The sequence below is a fragment of the Coturnix japonica genome, chromosome Z (assembly GCF_001577835.2).
Source record: "Coturnix japonica isolate 7356 chromosome Z, Coturnix japonica 2.1, whole genome shotgun sequence".
NCBI lineage: Eukaryota > Metazoa > Chordata > Aves > Galliformes > Phasianidae > Coturnix > Coturnix japonica.
In genome coordinates, this window is record NC_029547.1 from 8,473,507 (window position 1) to 8,489,214 (window position 15,708).

The 15,708-nt window shown below is 56.7% G+C and overlaps 2 protein-coding genes across 3 annotated transcripts; one reads left to right on the top strand and one right to left on the bottom strand.

Moving 5' to 3' along the window:
• Window positions 1-482: 482 nt before the first annotated feature.
• LOC107305821 (gamma-secretase subunit Aph-1b-like) lies at window positions 483-4,962 on the top strand. Its single transcript, XM_015848428.2, has 7 exons — window positions 483-718; window positions 1,364-1,534; window positions 2,876-2,949; window positions 3,060-3,182; window positions 3,332-3,459; window positions 3,797-3,920; window positions 4,109-4,962. The coding sequence occupies exons 1-7, from the start codon at window positions 606-608 to the stop codon at window positions 4,144-4,146; spliced, it is 771 nt and encodes a 256-aa protein (XP_015703914.1). The 5' UTR covers window positions 483-605; the 3' UTR covers window positions 4,147-4,962.
• A 374-nt stretch (window positions 4,963-5,336) lies between these two features.
• On the bottom strand, window positions 5,337-15,094 carry CA9 (carbonic anhydrase 9). 2 transcript variants are annotated; one of them, XM_015848426.2, is made up of 12 exons: window positions 14,785-15,094; window positions 10,756-10,785; window positions 9,795-9,965; window positions 8,043-8,185; window positions 7,731-7,823; window positions 7,542-7,608; window positions 7,283-7,440; window positions 7,059-7,200; window positions 6,035-6,058; window positions 5,846-5,869; window positions 5,660-5,753; window positions 5,337-5,540 (listed from the first exon to the last, which is right to left on the bottom strand). In XM_015848426.2, the coding sequence occupies exons 1-12, from the start codon at window positions 14,963-14,965 to the stop codon at window positions 5,477-5,479; spliced, it is 1,191 nt and encodes a 396-aa protein (XP_015703912.1). In that variant the 5' UTR covers window positions 14,966-15,094; the 3' UTR covers window positions 5,337-5,476. The 2 variants fall into 2 exon arrangements, with proteins under 2 accessions (XP_015703912.1, XP_015703911.1); XM_015848425.2 differs by having other exon boundaries at window positions 5,846-5,872; window positions 14,785-15,093.
• Between the last annotated feature and the right edge of the window lie 614 nt (window positions 15,095-15,708).

Below are 15,708 nucleotides of genomic sequence, written 5' to 3' on the forward strand. Positions count from 1 at the left end.
TTCCTGTTTAACCCCACACCCCACGGCTGCCCCCCTGCTCTCCGCCCAGCCCGTGGAGCCACGTGCTTTTGCTCTGGACCATCCCTACAACCCCACCCCGCCATGACGGCATCCTCCCTTTCTGAGAACCCACGCCCCCTCCCAGACCACGCCCACAGCACAGACCCTCCCATTCATAAACTCCGCCCCCAACGAGGCCCCGCCCCACACAGACCACGCCCCCATTGATGACCACGCCCTCCATTCATGACCACGCCCACCCCCGTTGATGACCACGCCCCCATTGATGATCACGCCTCCATTCATGACCACGCCCTCCATTGACGACCACGCCCCCATTGACAACCACTCATCCCATTGTTGATCACGCCCCCATTGATGACCACGCCTCCATTGATGACCACGCCTCCATTGATGACCACTACCCCCCATTGATGATCACGCCCCCTCCCCGCCCCGCCCATGGCGCCTCTTCCGTTCCGGGCGCCGTGTGACGTCAGGCGGCCCCGGAAGGGCGCGGGCCGGGAGCTGCCGCCGCCGCCGCCGCCGGGTCCCGTCCGGCCCCGTCCGGTCCCTCCTTAGACCCAGCCCCGCTCCCCGCCGCCATGACGCTCGCCGTGTTCTTTGGCTGTACCTTCATCGCCTTCGGGCCCGCCTTCAGCCTCTTCCTCTTCACCATCGCCCGCGACCCCCTCCGCATCATCATCCTCATCGCGGGGTCAGTGCGGTATAAGGGCGCGGGGGGGACGTACACACCAGTACCAGTGCTGTGGTACCGGTACCGGTACGGGAGCGTCGTGGTGCTGGGACGGGAGTGGTACCGGGGCTGGTGTGGGGCTGGTACCGGTACGGTGACTTCGGAGCGGCTCTATGGGACCTCCACCTATGGCGGACTTGGGGCGCTGGTGTGGTACCGGTTCTGGTACCGCTGGGGGAGCTCAGGCACCAGTGTGGCACTGGTACCATTGAGGACATAGGGTGCTGGTATGGTGCTGATACCAGTGTCACCAGTACGGCACTGCTACTCGTGTGGGGCCAGGACACCAGTATGGCACTGGTACCAGTGCATGCAGAGAACCAGCACAGTACTAGTACTGGTTGTATTGCTTGAGCACCATTCAGGGTGCTGCTACCTTGTTAGCATGACAGCAGCACCAGTACCATTACTCATACTGGTACCAGTGTCTGCACAATCACTGCACTGGTACCAGTGTGGCAAGACAGGGAGCTGTTAGCAGTGATGGCACGGGGTCTGTAGGAGCGCTGGACTGGTGCTGGCCCTCATGCAGCAGGGACTGAGCCCTAGAATGGCTCGATGCTGGTGCTTGCACAGCTCAGCTGCTGCTGTCTCCCACCTCCCCAGGGCATTCTTCTGGCTGGTCTCACTGCTGCTCTCCTCCCTCATCTGGTTCATTGCTGTGAAGGTTAGCGACCCACGTGATGAGCCACTGCAGAAGGGGCTCCTGATCTTCGGGGTGATGTTCTCTGTGCTGCTGCAGGAGGCGTTTCGCTTCCTCTACTACAAGCTCCTCAGGTAAGGGCAGCTCCTGCCTGGCTCTGGGCTGCAGGCATGTGGTATCAGTGAGCCTGGTGCTGGGAGAAGTCACTCTGTGTCCCTGTGCCACATCACCCTGCTGCTCAGGGTCTCAGTCAGCGGGTTTTATGAGGCCAAAGCTCTTACAGCCAAAATCACTATGCAGAGATGGGTTAAGGTGGAGGATGTCTGCGTGGTAGAGAAAAGCAGCCCCAGGTCTGCAGGGCTGGAGGCTGAGTGAGCAGTAGTGTCTTCCTGATCTTTGTGTGGGTTGGCTGTGATTTTAAGCTCCTGTAGTGTCCTCTCTGCCCGCCCTTTTTGTGACTGGGGTGGGTGGTACTCCTGCAGCTCAGACAAATGCCTGCGGGATGCCATAGACAAGAAGATTCCCACTTTGCTGCATAGAGGAGGCAGAAGGGTGAGGGACCAGCCCTTGTTGCAAGCCTCATACCTTTCCCAGGAATAGCGTTGCATCAGTGGAAAGAGCCTGGAGGAGATTCTAGGGCTCTGCAGCACCGCAGTCTGCCCAACCTGGAGCAGTGTTTTGAGTGCAGGATTGCCTTCCCCCAGCCCAGGCTGCTGCAAGTGGCACACTGCTGCCTGCACAGGGCAAAGTCTGGGCCCAGCCCCGCGGTGTCCGCAGCAGCAGGGAGGAGGAGAAGGAGGAGGAGGAGGGCTCATGCTGCTCCCCGCGGCAGCACTGCGGCAGGCAGGCAGAGGGTAGCAGAGATCTGTGCTTCGCCCTGCAGAACCACGGCAGTGCCAGCACTGCTGCCCTTCTGGCTGCACAGTAAGAGTCAGGATGCTTAGTTTTCTGAGTTTCTTGCCCAAAATTGATTTTTTTTCTCACTGTCAGTATTTTTCTCTGCAATTCCTTGCTTTTTTTTCACCATCTTATAAAAAAATACAACTGCTGCGGTCTCGGCTCTCTGATGCCTGCACTGTGTTCACAACCAAGGGTGCTGCTGCCTGCAGCATCCCACCAGCCTGTGTCTGAGCATTGGTGTGTGTTTGTCTTGCTCACTGGAAGAAGGTTCAAGGAGGTCCTGCAGTGCTTGTTGCAGTGGTGGCCAGCTTGGCAGCCGCACGCTGCCCTCGGTCAGCACTCCAGGAGCTGTCAGCAGAGTCCTAAATGGTTCTCAGTGATGTGCAGAGTGCCTGTTGATTCATTTATCAACCTCAGGGTCATTTAGCACAAGGCCAGGTGCCTGCCAGCAGCACAACTGCACCCATATGCACTGCATAGTTATGAGAGGTGTGGGTTGGTGCAGAACAGTCCCCAGTCCCCTGCCCTATTTATGCAGGGTGCCATTTGGTGCCCCATCACACTGTTCCCTGCAGGAAGGCCATCGAGGGGCTGGTGGCCCTCAGTGAGGACGGCTGCTCCCCCATTTCCATCCAGCAAATGGCATATGGTGAGTGCAGCACGGGGAAGAAGAGGTTGGGTCTCCTGGGGTCTGGGATGTGCTTCGGTTGGGAGGGGATTGTGACCTTCAGGTGTCACAGCCTTTCTGTGTCCTGGCAGTGGCTGGTGTGGGCTTTGGGCTCATGAGTGGCGCTTTCTCCATGATCAACCTCCTGGCAGACGCTCTGGGACCTGGCACCGTGGGCATCCATGGGGACTCTCAGCTCTATTTCCTGACCTCAGGTGAGGGACGGGATTGTGCCCTGAGCCTTCCTCACTGGGATGGCAGACCTACAGCCACTTGTAGCCCCCATCTGTGATGTCTCAGTCCCCTGTGACCCTGTCCAGCCCTGACCTTGCAGCACTACTGAATCCCCATTACCTCCCCACAGCCTTCATGACCATGGTGCTGATCTTCCTGCACACCTTCTGGGGCATCCTCTTTTTCCACGGCTGTGAGAACCGACACTGGTGGGAGATCCTGGCTGTCGTTGTCATGCACCTGGCAGTTTCAGGATCGGTGAGTAGCTGGGAGCAGAGCTCAGTGCTGCCACCAGGGGTGGCTGAGCCTTATTCTGGTCCCTGTGCCTGTGGAGGCGCAGCTGCCTGCACTAGCAAAGCTGCTGATTTCTGGGGACCAGAACTCCCTATGAGGAGTTCCCCATGGGCTGTGTGCATACCTAACCTAACCCTGGAGCTGGTTTCCTACCCCTAGGGCCGTAAGCAATGATGCTGCCATGTCCCCATCCTGTCCCATCGCCTCCCCAGAGCACTGAGGTGAACTGAGAGAGGAACACATGTAACAGTTACACCATGAGGCATCCTGCTCACCTTTCCCCTTTCTCCTCTCTCTGCAGACATTTTTCAACCCGCTGTACGTAGGCAGCCTGGTGCCCTCCTACGTGCTGATGGCCATTGCTGCTGTCTGGGCTTACATGTTGTCGGGGGGCTCTCTCCAGAACCTGCGCCGCTTCCTGCTCTGTAAGTCACCCACATGGTGGTTTCTTTTGTTACTATGTCCTGAGGTGGGGCAGAGTGTCTTGGAGGCTGAAGTGAGGTGATGGCCTTTGCTACAGGGAGGAGACTCCAGGTTTGGGGCAATTGTTGGGCTGTTGCCTCACTGAGGAAGTTAATTTGGTGAAAGCTGACCCCTTGCTTGCTTCCTGCAGGTGCACAGAGTGGAGCCAGCCCCCAGCCAGCATCCTGAGGCCCTGCAGATGTTTCCATCCCCAGCTGCCCCTGCCCTCCCCTGTCAGCGGCAAGGTGGGCCGTTGCCTTTTCTGCAATACATTTTCTCCTGGAATGGGGGACCCTGGCCAGCCCCAGCAGGGACAGACGCTGCCATCTGGCTGCAGCAGCGGCGCTGTGACCGGCTTGCCCATCTGCCCCTCTGGGGACAGCTCAGTCTGAGGGACTCAGCTCTGGCCCTGAGCTATTACCTGGAAAGGGTACTTCCTTGGACTGCCGGAGACCTGAGCTCAAGAAGCCCCCTCACTTCTCCCCCTGGTACAGAAGATACCCTGCATTCCCCTGTGCCTACAGGGGACTCCATGTCTCCTCCTCTCCTGGGAAGTGTTTTTGTGAGGTGCTGTTGGGGCCAGGACTGAATGCTGTGGTGCTACTTTCTCCGTCTTGACTCACTGCACTGGGAGATGCAGCCCCAGCACTGGACTGTAATGAGCGTCCCAGGGTGGGTGGGTGGGTGGGAGCTAGCATGGCAAGGTGAGGGGATTATGAGGAGGAACAGGGGCAGATGGCATCCACCATCGTTGGTGGACATGTAGCCAAGGGCTTGGGGTGAGCGGTGACTGCAGCTGGTGCTGGCACCGCCTGGGGAGGGGGGCTTGGGGCTGTTCAGGGGATCACCGCCCTCTCCCTGAGTCAAAAGGGGATTTTAAGGCAGGTACCTCCCTGTTAACCTGCTACAGGACAGGGAGGGCTGCCAATGGGCTCAGGGCTGAGAGGCGGTTTTGTCCACAGTGGGCTTTTGTACCAATAAAACAAGCACCAGAGGTGAGCAGAAGTTGTGTGCTGGCTGTGCAAGCATCCTTCCTCCTGCTCCTGTATGGAGCTCTGGCTGATGCACTGGGGTGGAGGCTGCTCACAGGCTCCCTCCTGCTCTGTGCCCAGCCCATTGCTCTTGGCTCCAGCAGCAGAGGGGAGCAGGGCGGGGGTTGGCCGGGAGCGGTGGGTCTGCCACCATCACCTCTGCATTTCTCTACGGCACTGCAATGTTTTTCCAACACTTTGCACAAATAAGAGGAGGAAGAAGTCCCAGAGCGATGTAAGGCAGGGTGGGACTGTGCAAGGAGCCCTGCACTGCTTGCTCTGGAGCTCTGCCTTATGCATGGATGGAGGCTGATGCTTCCTCTGCAAGAAGTGGCTGGCAGAACAGAAAGCTTTTATCATCGTGTTTCTTGTTTTTTTTAATGCTTTTATCCTTTTTGTAACAAAAATATCCCCTTAGACTAGGCTCTGTCCCAGGTGAACAGTCCATACAGCTGCGGGAGGTCCTCCCCCAGCTTAGTGGGAGCGGCTCAGGCAGTGTTCTCGGCTGTGGCTGCTGTGTAGATGACCTTGGATTTGGTAGGTGAGTCCAGCCTGGACCAGGAGGGAAAAGGAGGGGTTAGAGCAGGAGGGGGCCCTGCTAACAGCTGCTATCCCCTGCAGCTGTGTGCAGGAGAGGATTGCTGCCCACCACTAGTGTTCCTATCACTTACCGTGCGTTCTGGCTGCGGTTCTTGTAGACGTAGAGCAGGAAAGCCAGCATTGTGATGGCAAAGAGCACCCCGAAAAGCACAGCCAGCACATCCCCTGTGAGCCCAGGAATGATCCAAGGTTGGTTGTGGGGGGAATGGGGCCAGGCTGATGGCAGCCAACACAAAGCCAGCAGCCAGTATGCTTACCTGCATGAAATGAGCTGGTGTGTCCTGCTGTGAAACAAGAACTAGTGTGAGAACATGCTGCAGGGACACCAGGGTGGGTCTACAATATCTCCCCTGGCTTCCTATGCCCCAGCTCAGCACAAGGCTGCCAGTACCCCCATTTCCACCAGGCACCCCCAGTCCCTTTCCCATCCCCAGCATCTCCCCTACCTGCTGTTGCTGAGCTGCCATCACCTGAAAGAGACACATCACAGTCAGAGGGTGCCCAGAGGGGAGGGGAACACCACTGTGGGTTCTGCCAGAAGTGACAAGAGTTTGGCCCTGAAGCCAGGCTGTTCACATTGCTTCCTGCACAGGGATGGTCAGTGTGTGTCCATGCCCTAACTCTGGGCCGGGGCTGTGCCAGGCAAATATTTACCCAGCACAGTGGTGCTGCTTGCACACAGCTGCATTATCGCCTCTCCATGTGGTGCCGGGTGGCACTATCGGTGGCAGTGTCCCATGGTTCAGGGAAGCCACCACCACGACAGCAGCACTCCCACCTCTGCTTGGGGACAAGGGCTTTGTGTGAGCTCATGGCTTTGGTAGACACAGCAAATAGGAGAGAAAAAGCAGTGTTTGCACCTCCAACCCCCACCTCTACAGTGCCAGGGAGCAGCTTCTGCAGAAAGTGGTAAAAGGCTTGGAGGTAAATGGTGAACACGATAAAGCAGCCAACAGGTTTACCAAAGATAGAGCATGCCAGCCTAACCCGATATCCTTCTTTGATAAGTCAGATTCTAGACAAAGAAAATGCGGTAGATTTTTATCTCCTGGACTTCAGTGAAGCATTCCCGTGGTGCTGCCTGGGCTCTGTGGTGACGGGGGAGCCCACAGCCAGGGGAAGCCCCAGAACTGCCCCAGGCACTGGTGCTGTTACTCAGTGTGACACAGGGCATCAGAAACATCAACCAAAGGGAGAGGGAACAGGATGTTGGACAGCAAAAAAAAAAAAATAAAACCCTGAGTGAGTTCAGAGAACTGAGAAAGGGCACGAATTTAGTGATGCAGTGATAGTCACACCTGAGGGCGAACAGGAATTTCGAGTCATAGCTGGAAACCACCAGTGCTAGGAAGTGCTCTGAGGACAAACTGAGGACAGGAGCAGGGCCAACCCATGCACTAACACTTCACCAAGAGAAGCAGAGCTCTGAGGCCTCGCTCCTCCCCCCCAGGATGCTCATACACTCCTTACCTGCAGGCACCTGCCTTTCCCGAGAGGAGCTGGGCTCAAAACTTGCCAGCACCCATCTCCTGTGCAGGCTCTGGTCTGGCCGAAAGTTGTTCATGAGGGGGCTGTTGTCGTCTGTCTGTAGGCTGCTCACCAGTATGGACATCTGGGAGGAGAGCAGTTGTGAGCAGGGTGGGATGCAGGATGCCCTGAGGAACCAAGCTCCAGCGCACACATGGACAACAGACCTGTTCCTTGGAGAGCATCACAGTCTGGTTGAAGACAGTCCACTTGACGGACTCATGGCAGGGTGGGGTGGTCAGGGACCCGTTGTAGTGGAAGTAGAGGTGCAGGTTGTCAGGCAGCAAGCCGGCGATGTTGAACCCAGGCACGTAGACTTCATCATCTAGGAGAAGTGGGGAAGTGGTGAACTGCTGCTGTGCAAGCTTTCCCTGTGCACAGTGCCAACAGCTGCTACAGCCTTCTGCAGAGCCAGTAGGGCATTACCTTCCCCTTGGATGCTGGGCAGGTGCTCGAGTATCTGCTGGTAGTATGGGTTCTCCCTTCGCCCAACCTGCAACACAGAAGTGATGGGGAGAATGGCTGCTGGCAAAGGGCCTCATGTCCTGCTGTCCGCTCCTCCACCCCCCAGATCACATTGTTCTTCCTTCCCCTCCTTGTTCAAGGGCTGCTCACCTCCAGGAAGACCCCCAGCACTGCCAGCCCATCCGGTCGGGTCATGGCTGCCTCGAAGTTCTGATACTTGGTGTTGTAGTGGACCACGTGGAGCTGAAAGGAAACACAGCCCCACTGTGGGATGGGCACCCCTGGGTGATGCTCACTTTCTTGGACAGAGCATGTTCTGGGGGAGGCATGCAGCTATGCTGAGCATCCCTACTAGGGGCACTGTACCCCAGCAACTGTACCAGAAGGGATGAAATTGGACTGAGCTGGCTGTGTGCAGCTTGCAGTCTGGTGCCATCAGCCCAGCACCAGGACAGAACTCACCTCCCCAGCAAAGCGCTTGTGGTCAACAGTGTGCTCGGAGCCAGGACTCGAAGGTGAGCCCCAGTGCAGGTGCAGCTGCACAGCACGGTACTGCTGTGCATAGCCACCCACAATGGCCAAGGACTCAGGCAGCTTCAGGACCACTGCAGAGGGAAGGAGAGCATGGTTAGTAAAGCAGTCTACAGAACAGCTGAAGGGAAGGAGTCACCTTGGGCTGGGGGAGGTTGGTGACAACAAACAAAGTGGCTTTGGATCTTGAATGAGGTTGAGGGTAGGGCAATGGGTAGAGCCGTGCTATGAAGCAGGGTTCAGTGTGCAGGACAGCCAGTGAATAAATGTATTCACTGTGTGGGAATAACACAAAGAGGCTGTGGATAGAGGATAAAGGGACCGGCAGAGCCACGTACACATGTGGGAGCACAGACCTGCACCACCGCTGCATCAAACAGAGCAGCCTGCAGGCCTGGCCAGCAATGGGGCTGGTGTCACAGGAAATCTGCAGTGTTAGAGCAGTGCCTGTTTGGACACTGGGCACACATATTTGGTTTTGCCTTTACCTATAGGTGTGGTTTGAGGCAAAGCTGAGCCCCAGATACCTGGAGTGTAGAACAGTGGTGTGGATAACCTAAAAGCTGAGCTATGGGGTCAAGCACCAACATCATGAGCATTCCTGGACCCCAGGACCCTGGGAGAGGCTGTCCCATCCCTATAGGTGAAGTGTTTCAACCACATCACGAGGGTGCAGGTTTGTGATGAGTCATCTGTCCTCTCCTATGCCACTGGGCATAGAGATTCAGAACTCAAACACAGGAAGTGGGACACTGCTCCCTCCCTGTACATTTATACCCTCCTATGTTTCTTTTGTATATCTAAATTGGCGTTTTCCTAGTACTCATCTGAGTCATTTTCAACGTATACATTGTGTAAGAAGGAGCAACTGCAGAGCTGTCCTAGCTGACTTGCAACTTTTCACTTTGTTCTGGCTTTCCTGAGTGATCACAGAGGTCAACACATGAAAAACTACCTCAGCCCTGGCCCCTCTGAGTGAAAATGCTACAAGTGCTTCTGCGAACACCAAGCAGCACCACATGCCAGGGTGTCTAAAATAGCAACCACTGACCTCAGCCCGTTGAGCTATGCAGGCACGCTAAGGCAGGAGTCTATAAAATAGAGTGCTGGGCATGCCCTGTGCAGCAAGTCTGACTTGTTGGGTTTGCTGCGTGCAGAGATCAGCTCCCAGAGAAAAGGGCACGGGGCCATCCTGCTGCACACTCAGAGAACTCTTCAGCTGCCATCACTACCAGCAGGTCCCAGCCTGGGCAGCACGCACAGGGCTGGAGGTGCTCCTGGAAGGAACTGGTGACAGCCAGGATCCACTGTTGCAGGGAGGAGGTGATGAGGTTTCTTGAAAAGCTGGGGCAGAATCTGTTCACGTTATTTTACTATCAGTCTCTCCATGCCAGATAGAGAGAAAAAAAGCCCTACTAAAACTGCAGCAGACTTTTAAAAGTGTCTTAAGATCCTCAGCATCTCAAAGCATAGACTTCAAGAAGCATGTCCTACAAGAGAGGTGGGTACCTTAGAGGCTAATTCATACAAGGTCATGATTTCTCTTTTGGAAAAAGTGAGATGTAGGAAAGGAACCAATGGCTGCAAACTTGATTTAGGGACATATTTCTAAAGGAAACACAAATTACAATAAATTCCTGGAGCCAACACCCATCAGCAGCGAACAGTGAGCTCCCCACCCACCTGTGTGCCCGTTGTTCTTCAGTGTGAGCATCTGGCTGGCAGGCAGGCTGTAGCCGGAGAGCTGGATGGGCCGCAGCTGGGGGCTGAAGATGGTCGTCTCCGTGTTGATGTTGATGGGTGACTGCATGGTGCCTGCACACGCTGGAAAGTGCTTGTCCCACTGCCCCAGGTCTGGCATGGGGAAGGGGCAGTGGTGAGAGTGGGCAGGGACAGGACCCTAGGGGTTTGGTGGGTGCAGGGGAAGGGTTGGGCCATGCACCATGAACAGAGGGTTGGTTTCTACCAAGTCAGCTCATGAGCAGCTTTGTGGGCATGGTAGTGGTGGGTTAGTGGTTGGACTTGATCATCTTTGAGGTCTTTTCCAACCCGTAATGATTCCATGATTCTATGCTGTTGCATGACCACTTGTGGCTGCATCACAAAAGGGCTCTGAGCGTGGTGAGCTGCCAGGAAAGTCTATTTTAGGGGTGTTTGGGAAGAGTGTGAGAATATCGTTTACAAGTGGACTTGGCAGGCAGGGGAGCTCTGCAGCTCATCACACTGGCTGCTGGCAGGCACAGCCCCCTGTGTGCACGGTGCCACCATGTGCAGCTTCTGCCTCAGGCCACTGCAAGCCAGGGCCAGCCCCTGCGCACCCTGCTCCAGGAGCCTGGGCAAGGACACAGGCTGATCCTTGGGCAAAGTCTCAGCACAGCCTGACAGTGAGTATGGCATAGAACAGGCCTGTGCCCACCTGGGGAGGCACAGCCCCAGAGACCCCCACACTGAAGCATAGGGGATATCACTGCTGCATCACTAATGGGGGTGTCCAGGCTTGGCCATTGCTGAACCAGCAGGGTGAGGGGAGGGAAGGTTGAGACATGGAGTGTGCACAGCTGCCTGGTAATCATTAACCAGGACTGGCTGGAGCCCAGGGTCTGATGGGTGGTGGGGAAAGCAGGAGAAACTGCAAGGTATTTACCTTCATAGCTCCAATGGCTGTCACTGGGACCTTGAGAAGGAGGAAAAAAAAAATAAAAAAAGAGTATGAATGGAAGGGAAAGGTTGGCTGCAAACACACCTCTGCCATGCAGCTCTCCTGGTCCTGCAGCAGCCATGCACCCTCTGTCTCAGTGCTCTCCCAGCCTTTGCCTCCTCATCCTCCTCCTCCTCGTGCACCTGAACCAGAGATGCTCCCTAAGGGCACTGCCTCCTCCATGCAGAGAGAAAACTCCAGGGCTTGATGCCTGGTTATTATCATTATAGTGGAAAATAAGCCACAGATATCACTCCCATCACAGAGTAGCAACAGTCATGCTCTTCCAGATGCTTCTACTGCGCTCCCATCAGCTCCTGTAAGCACCATCCAGCTCCATACACCTATCCCTCATTAGGGTGAGTGTCTGCCAGATTGGCCAGCAGGCAGGAGGGCCACCATGTTGTTCCCCAAAGCCCCCACTGACAACAGCCATTAACAGCCACTTGTTATTAATAGAAGCAGATTCCATCCCATGGTGAGAAAGGAAAAGGCATACTTTCCCAGGCCCAGGCAGTCGGTGCACAGCCCCAAGCCCAGCAGGATCCTGCCCTCCTCCCAGTCCCAGGCAGTGGGTGGCCACAGCTGAGTGATGCTTATGGACAGGGATGGGGACTGCCCTCAAGGCTCTTACAGCACCATGCGTGGCATCTCAGAGAAGTTCAGAGAAGCTGTAGGTGCCCCATCTCCATGGGCACTCCAGGCCAGGTTGGATGGGGCCCTGGGCAGCCTTAGCTTGTGGAGAGCAACTGGCCAATGGCAGGGGGTTGGGGCTAGGTAGACTTTAAGGTTCCTTTCAATCCAAGCTGTTGTATCATCTCTGCTGTGTCTCAGAGGCTGAGGAGTGATGTGAGGGAGCCACTCATCGAGGTGCGGGACATTCTCCAAGGTGTATGTGAAGGGAACAGCAAGGCATCAATGATGAAAAGGGGCACTCGCATCAGGGCTGAGACCCCGGTGAGATATTCCAGCAGCTTTCTCAGGTATGGTTCTTCAGCTGCAGCACAGGGAACACATGGCACCCTGGGGCTGGCACACAGTGCCTGGGCACACTGCACGTGTTTCAGCTGCCCCAGCACCCTGCTCTTTGCTTCCCTCTGGGGCTCAGCCTATGAAGAAAGCATAGACCTCCTATACACACATCCCCAAGCACTGAAGTCACATCTCCTGCCCCATGGAACTGGGTCCCTTGGTGCATGCCCTGGTGCTGCAGGGAGGCATCCCCTGGCATTGTGGTCCAGCTCTCAGCCCTGCAATACTCTGGTCCCTTCCACACGGGGGCATTCACAATCCCACAGTCCTTTGGCATGCACATTTAACCCTCTGCCCTGCCCAGCCCAAATGCAATCCCAGCCTCCATCCCAGCTCCCCGCTGCAGCACGTCTTCTCCCTCTGATTGCTGCTGAACTGCTGCCATGCACCACAACAGAGGTGATGGTGCTGCAGCTCCCTGCAGCTCCCTGCATGCCCTGCCTTGCCTCTGGGCACACTCAGCCCTGGCAGGGGCTGTAATGTGCTCCCAAAAATGTGCATGTAAGGAAAAATGTGCTGCATTAGGGCTTCAATGAACATGCTGGGAGGTGTGAGCAAGGAGAGTCTCAGCAGGGAAATACTGTGGGGCTCACAGGGGCAGCAGCAGGAGCCAGCTGCCACTGCAGACAGCACAAAGGCACTGTGCTTGGCCACGTGGAGTCCCTCTGGTCCCGACTTGCTCCAAGCCCACCCCTCCCCTGAGCAGGGGGTGTTTCAAACCCAAGAGCAGCCACACTTCCCCCTTTCAGCGTTTTCTCCCTGCTGTCCTCTCCTTCTTTCCATGTTGGGATCCCAATGCTGCTGCCGGATTACTTTCTTCCTGACGTCCAACACCATCCAACAACACCTCCCCGCTGAGTCGGGGCGGGCGCTGCCATTAGCAGTGCTCTGTTCTGCATGTCCTGCGGCCTGTGAGCAACGCAGCTGCTCCTAGCAGTGGGGGAAAGCAGAAAGCTGCAGTCTGCTCCCAGAAACATCCCCACGGCTGCAGAGACTACACACCCGTAGCTGTTTGTACAGAGCAAGAGCCAACACCAGAGAAAGCAGAGGGTCTGTGCTCTCCATCCTCAGATGGAAGGTCAGTCCACAGAACAGAGCAATATGGGGTGTGCATCAGGACACACAGATACATCATGTCTCAAAGTAGTGAGCAGCACAGATCAGTCCCAGCCTACCACACATTCAGGCACCTTGTCCTCTGCAAGTAATAACCCGACCAAGGTACAGAGGCTGTGCCACTGTGCTCATGCTGCCCGCAGCCAGCTCCCCAGGCACAGAGCTGGTACAGGGTGCAGAAAATGTCCAGCATTCCCTGCTAAACTGTACAAAGAGCCTCTGCACCTCATGGACAGGAAAACAGCATTCCCCAACCCGATCTCACAAGCATAGCCCCTTTTTGTCTACCCAAACCCACAGCCATGCAGCCCCAGCCATCACTGTGCGCACTGCCCACGGGGCACTGATCCTGGCTGCACTAAAGCCCTTTTGTGTTTATTAACTTTGGCCAACAGCGAGCCATGGGGATCAGCCTTTAATCCGTACCGGAGCTCAGGTCGCCGCAGGGATTGTTCTTTGTGCTGCTGGGGAACAGAGGGGCCCCATGAGGCAGGCAGCATCCCATGGAGCAGTGAGAATTTGTGGGGGGAGGCACAGGGCAGGAATGGCCCCCGGTGTGTTCCTGCTGCCTGTAAAACCAAATAGCCCTGAAGAGTGCCAGGGGAAAGTATGGGGTAAAAGTGGGGAAATCCCAGGAAAAGACTGGGGCTTGAAGCAAAGGAATGAGTTGAATCAGGGGGTTAAAACAGAGGAGGGAGCTCAGATGGAGGAAGAGAGCATCAGGGAGCAACGAGCAGAGGGGACACAAAGCAGAATGGGTTTGAATAGGAGGGAGAGAACGGATAGGCTGCACTACTACAAAGACACCAGAGGTTCCTCAGGCTCCCACGCTGGGAAATCTCATGGAAAGCCTCACAGAAGGCTGCAGCACGTACTGGGAGCCACCAGCCTGGCCCCATGCAGGAGCTGAGAGGAGGGGAAAGAGACAGGAATGCATATGGGACCCGGCCCCAATCCAAGGGCTCTAGCCAGACCTTCACCGAGGGCTGGCTACTGCTCCTTGCCACATCCTCTTCCCATCCACATCCCACCCAGCCCTAGCCATGCTCACAGCCGCACAGAGCCGGTGTCACCCAGCTCCCTCCCACCCTGCGGCGGAGTTTCTCCATCTCTGTGGCAAGGAGCAGCGCATCCCCAAAACCCCACGCACAGCCCAACAAAGACTTGGTAAGAAATGTGAATCACCGCAATAACAGCAGCAGCTCGCGGCACCCTGTATTTGACACCAGTGAAGACACACTTTGAGCCTGGAAAGGCGAGCCCACGGGCAAAGCAAAGCTGGGACGGGGACATCCTTGCGCTGTGCTCAAACCGCACTATCCCCAAATTCTGCTGAACGCCACAGTGAGAAAAGGGACCGAGACCAAAGGGGCTGAGCATTATCCCTCCAAAATGACCCCAAAACTTGAAAGCCCCCTGCGTGGGGTGAGGGGAGGCACACAACAGCACCTCGTCCCACGCTTCCCACGCTGCCCCCATCCCACCGCCCGCCGTGGGGCAGCCGAAAGCCCCGAGCCCCGGTGGGAGCGGAACGCGGGGCGGGGACACGGACCCCGCGGGGGTGAGGAGTTGGCGGGAGCGGGGACAAAGGCAGCGGCGTGCGGGGCTGCGAGGGGACGCGGGGCTCCGTAACGGGAAGCACTGCAGCCCCAAAGCCCAGCGAGAAATCGGGCATCCGTGCGTCGGGATAACACGAAGCCGGCTGCGGGGTGCCCCGTGCATGGCATTGCCCCCTGCCTCGGAGACCCAAAGCCCCCATGGTGGGGGGGGATCCCGCCTGTCGGGACCCCGTAGGCAGCGCTGTGCAGCCCGGTCTCTGCCGCTCACCTCTCTCCTGGGAGTGCGGAGCGTTGTCCTCGTTGTGCTCGTACTCCTGCCCGGCGGCGGCTCGGCCCAGCCCGGCCAGCAGCAGGACGCAGACCCGCAAAGCGGTGCGGTTCATCTCCAGCAAGTGCGGCGTGCGGGACGGCCCGCGGCTGCCTGCTGGTCGGGACTGCCGCGCATACATGGGAACAGGAGGGGGGAGGAGGCAGCCCTGACTCAACGCCGCCGTTACCTTTTATAGAGGCTGGAGGCAAAGTCTGCCGCCGCCCGGCCCGGACAGGTGAGCCACGCCGCCGCCTCCTCCCGCACCGGGACTCGAATCCGTGACACTGGAAGGACGGAGGAGGGGGCTGCCCCCGCCCCCCGGCATCGACGGCACCTGAGTGGCCCCTGCGCAGGGGGGGGGAGGGAGTGAGGGGCCCACAAGGGATTCTACAGTGATGGATTCCTCCATCGATGGAAGCCTCTATTGATGGGCGCCCACAGTGAATAACATCTCCAGTGAGGGACCTTTTCAGTGTAGTCTGAAGAAGTGTGCAGGCAGTAATGGGATGGAGTTAGCTCTGATGTTAATTTGGGTCAGGGAAAGGCTGGAGTGGTCCTGAAGAGTTCAAGGGGCTATGGTGGGTTGTGCTTGGGCTGACCGCAGTCTGTGTTATAGCTGGGAAGGAACACAGTAGTGCAAGCAAGGGTGCAAGAGGGTGGATTTAAATCAGGTATTGCAGCTCACAGAAGAGATACAAGTCACGGAGATGACAGCTGACTGCTTGCCAAGAGAGTGAAGCAAACATTAGGGATTATCAAGAAGGAAACAAAGAACACAACAACAGAAAGAAAAAAATATGGAAAGAAGAAACAAACCCCAAACATTCTGCTGTTGTATAAACCTCTGGTGAATCCTCCTTTCGGTTATTACCCTTGGTTTTG

What these genes read in the sequence shown, in the direction of transcription:
- CA9 (XM_015848425.2), bottom strand. Translation starts at nt 14,965, where the DNA reads ATGTATGCGCGGCAGTCCCGACCAGCAGGCAGCCGCGGGCCGTCCCGC. An exon ending in TGATGCTCTCCAAGGAACAG is followed by an intron (nt 7,201 to 7,282) that starts GTCTGTTGTCCA and finishes CTCTCCTCCCAG; the next exon opens with ATGTCCATACTGGTGAGCAG. An exon ending in TGGCAGCTCAGCAACAGCAG is followed by an intron (nt 5,873 to 6,034) that starts GTAGGGGAGATG and finishes CTTGTTTCACAG; the next exon opens with CAGGACACACCAGCTCATTT.
- LOC107305821 (XM_015848428.2), top strand. Translation starts at nt 606, where the DNA reads ATGACGCTCGCCGTGTTCTTTGGCTGTACCTTCATCGCCTTCGGGCCC. An exon ending in CATCCAGCAAATGGCATATG is followed by an intron (nt 2,950 to 3,059) that starts GTGAGTGCAGCA and finishes GTGTCCTGGCAG; the next exon opens with TGGCTGGTGTGGGCTTTGGG. An exon ending in CCTGCGCCGCTTCCTGCTCT is followed by an intron (nt 3,921 to 4,108) that starts GTAAGTCACCCA and finishes TGCTTCCTGCAG; the next exon opens with GTGCACAGAGTGGAGCCAGC.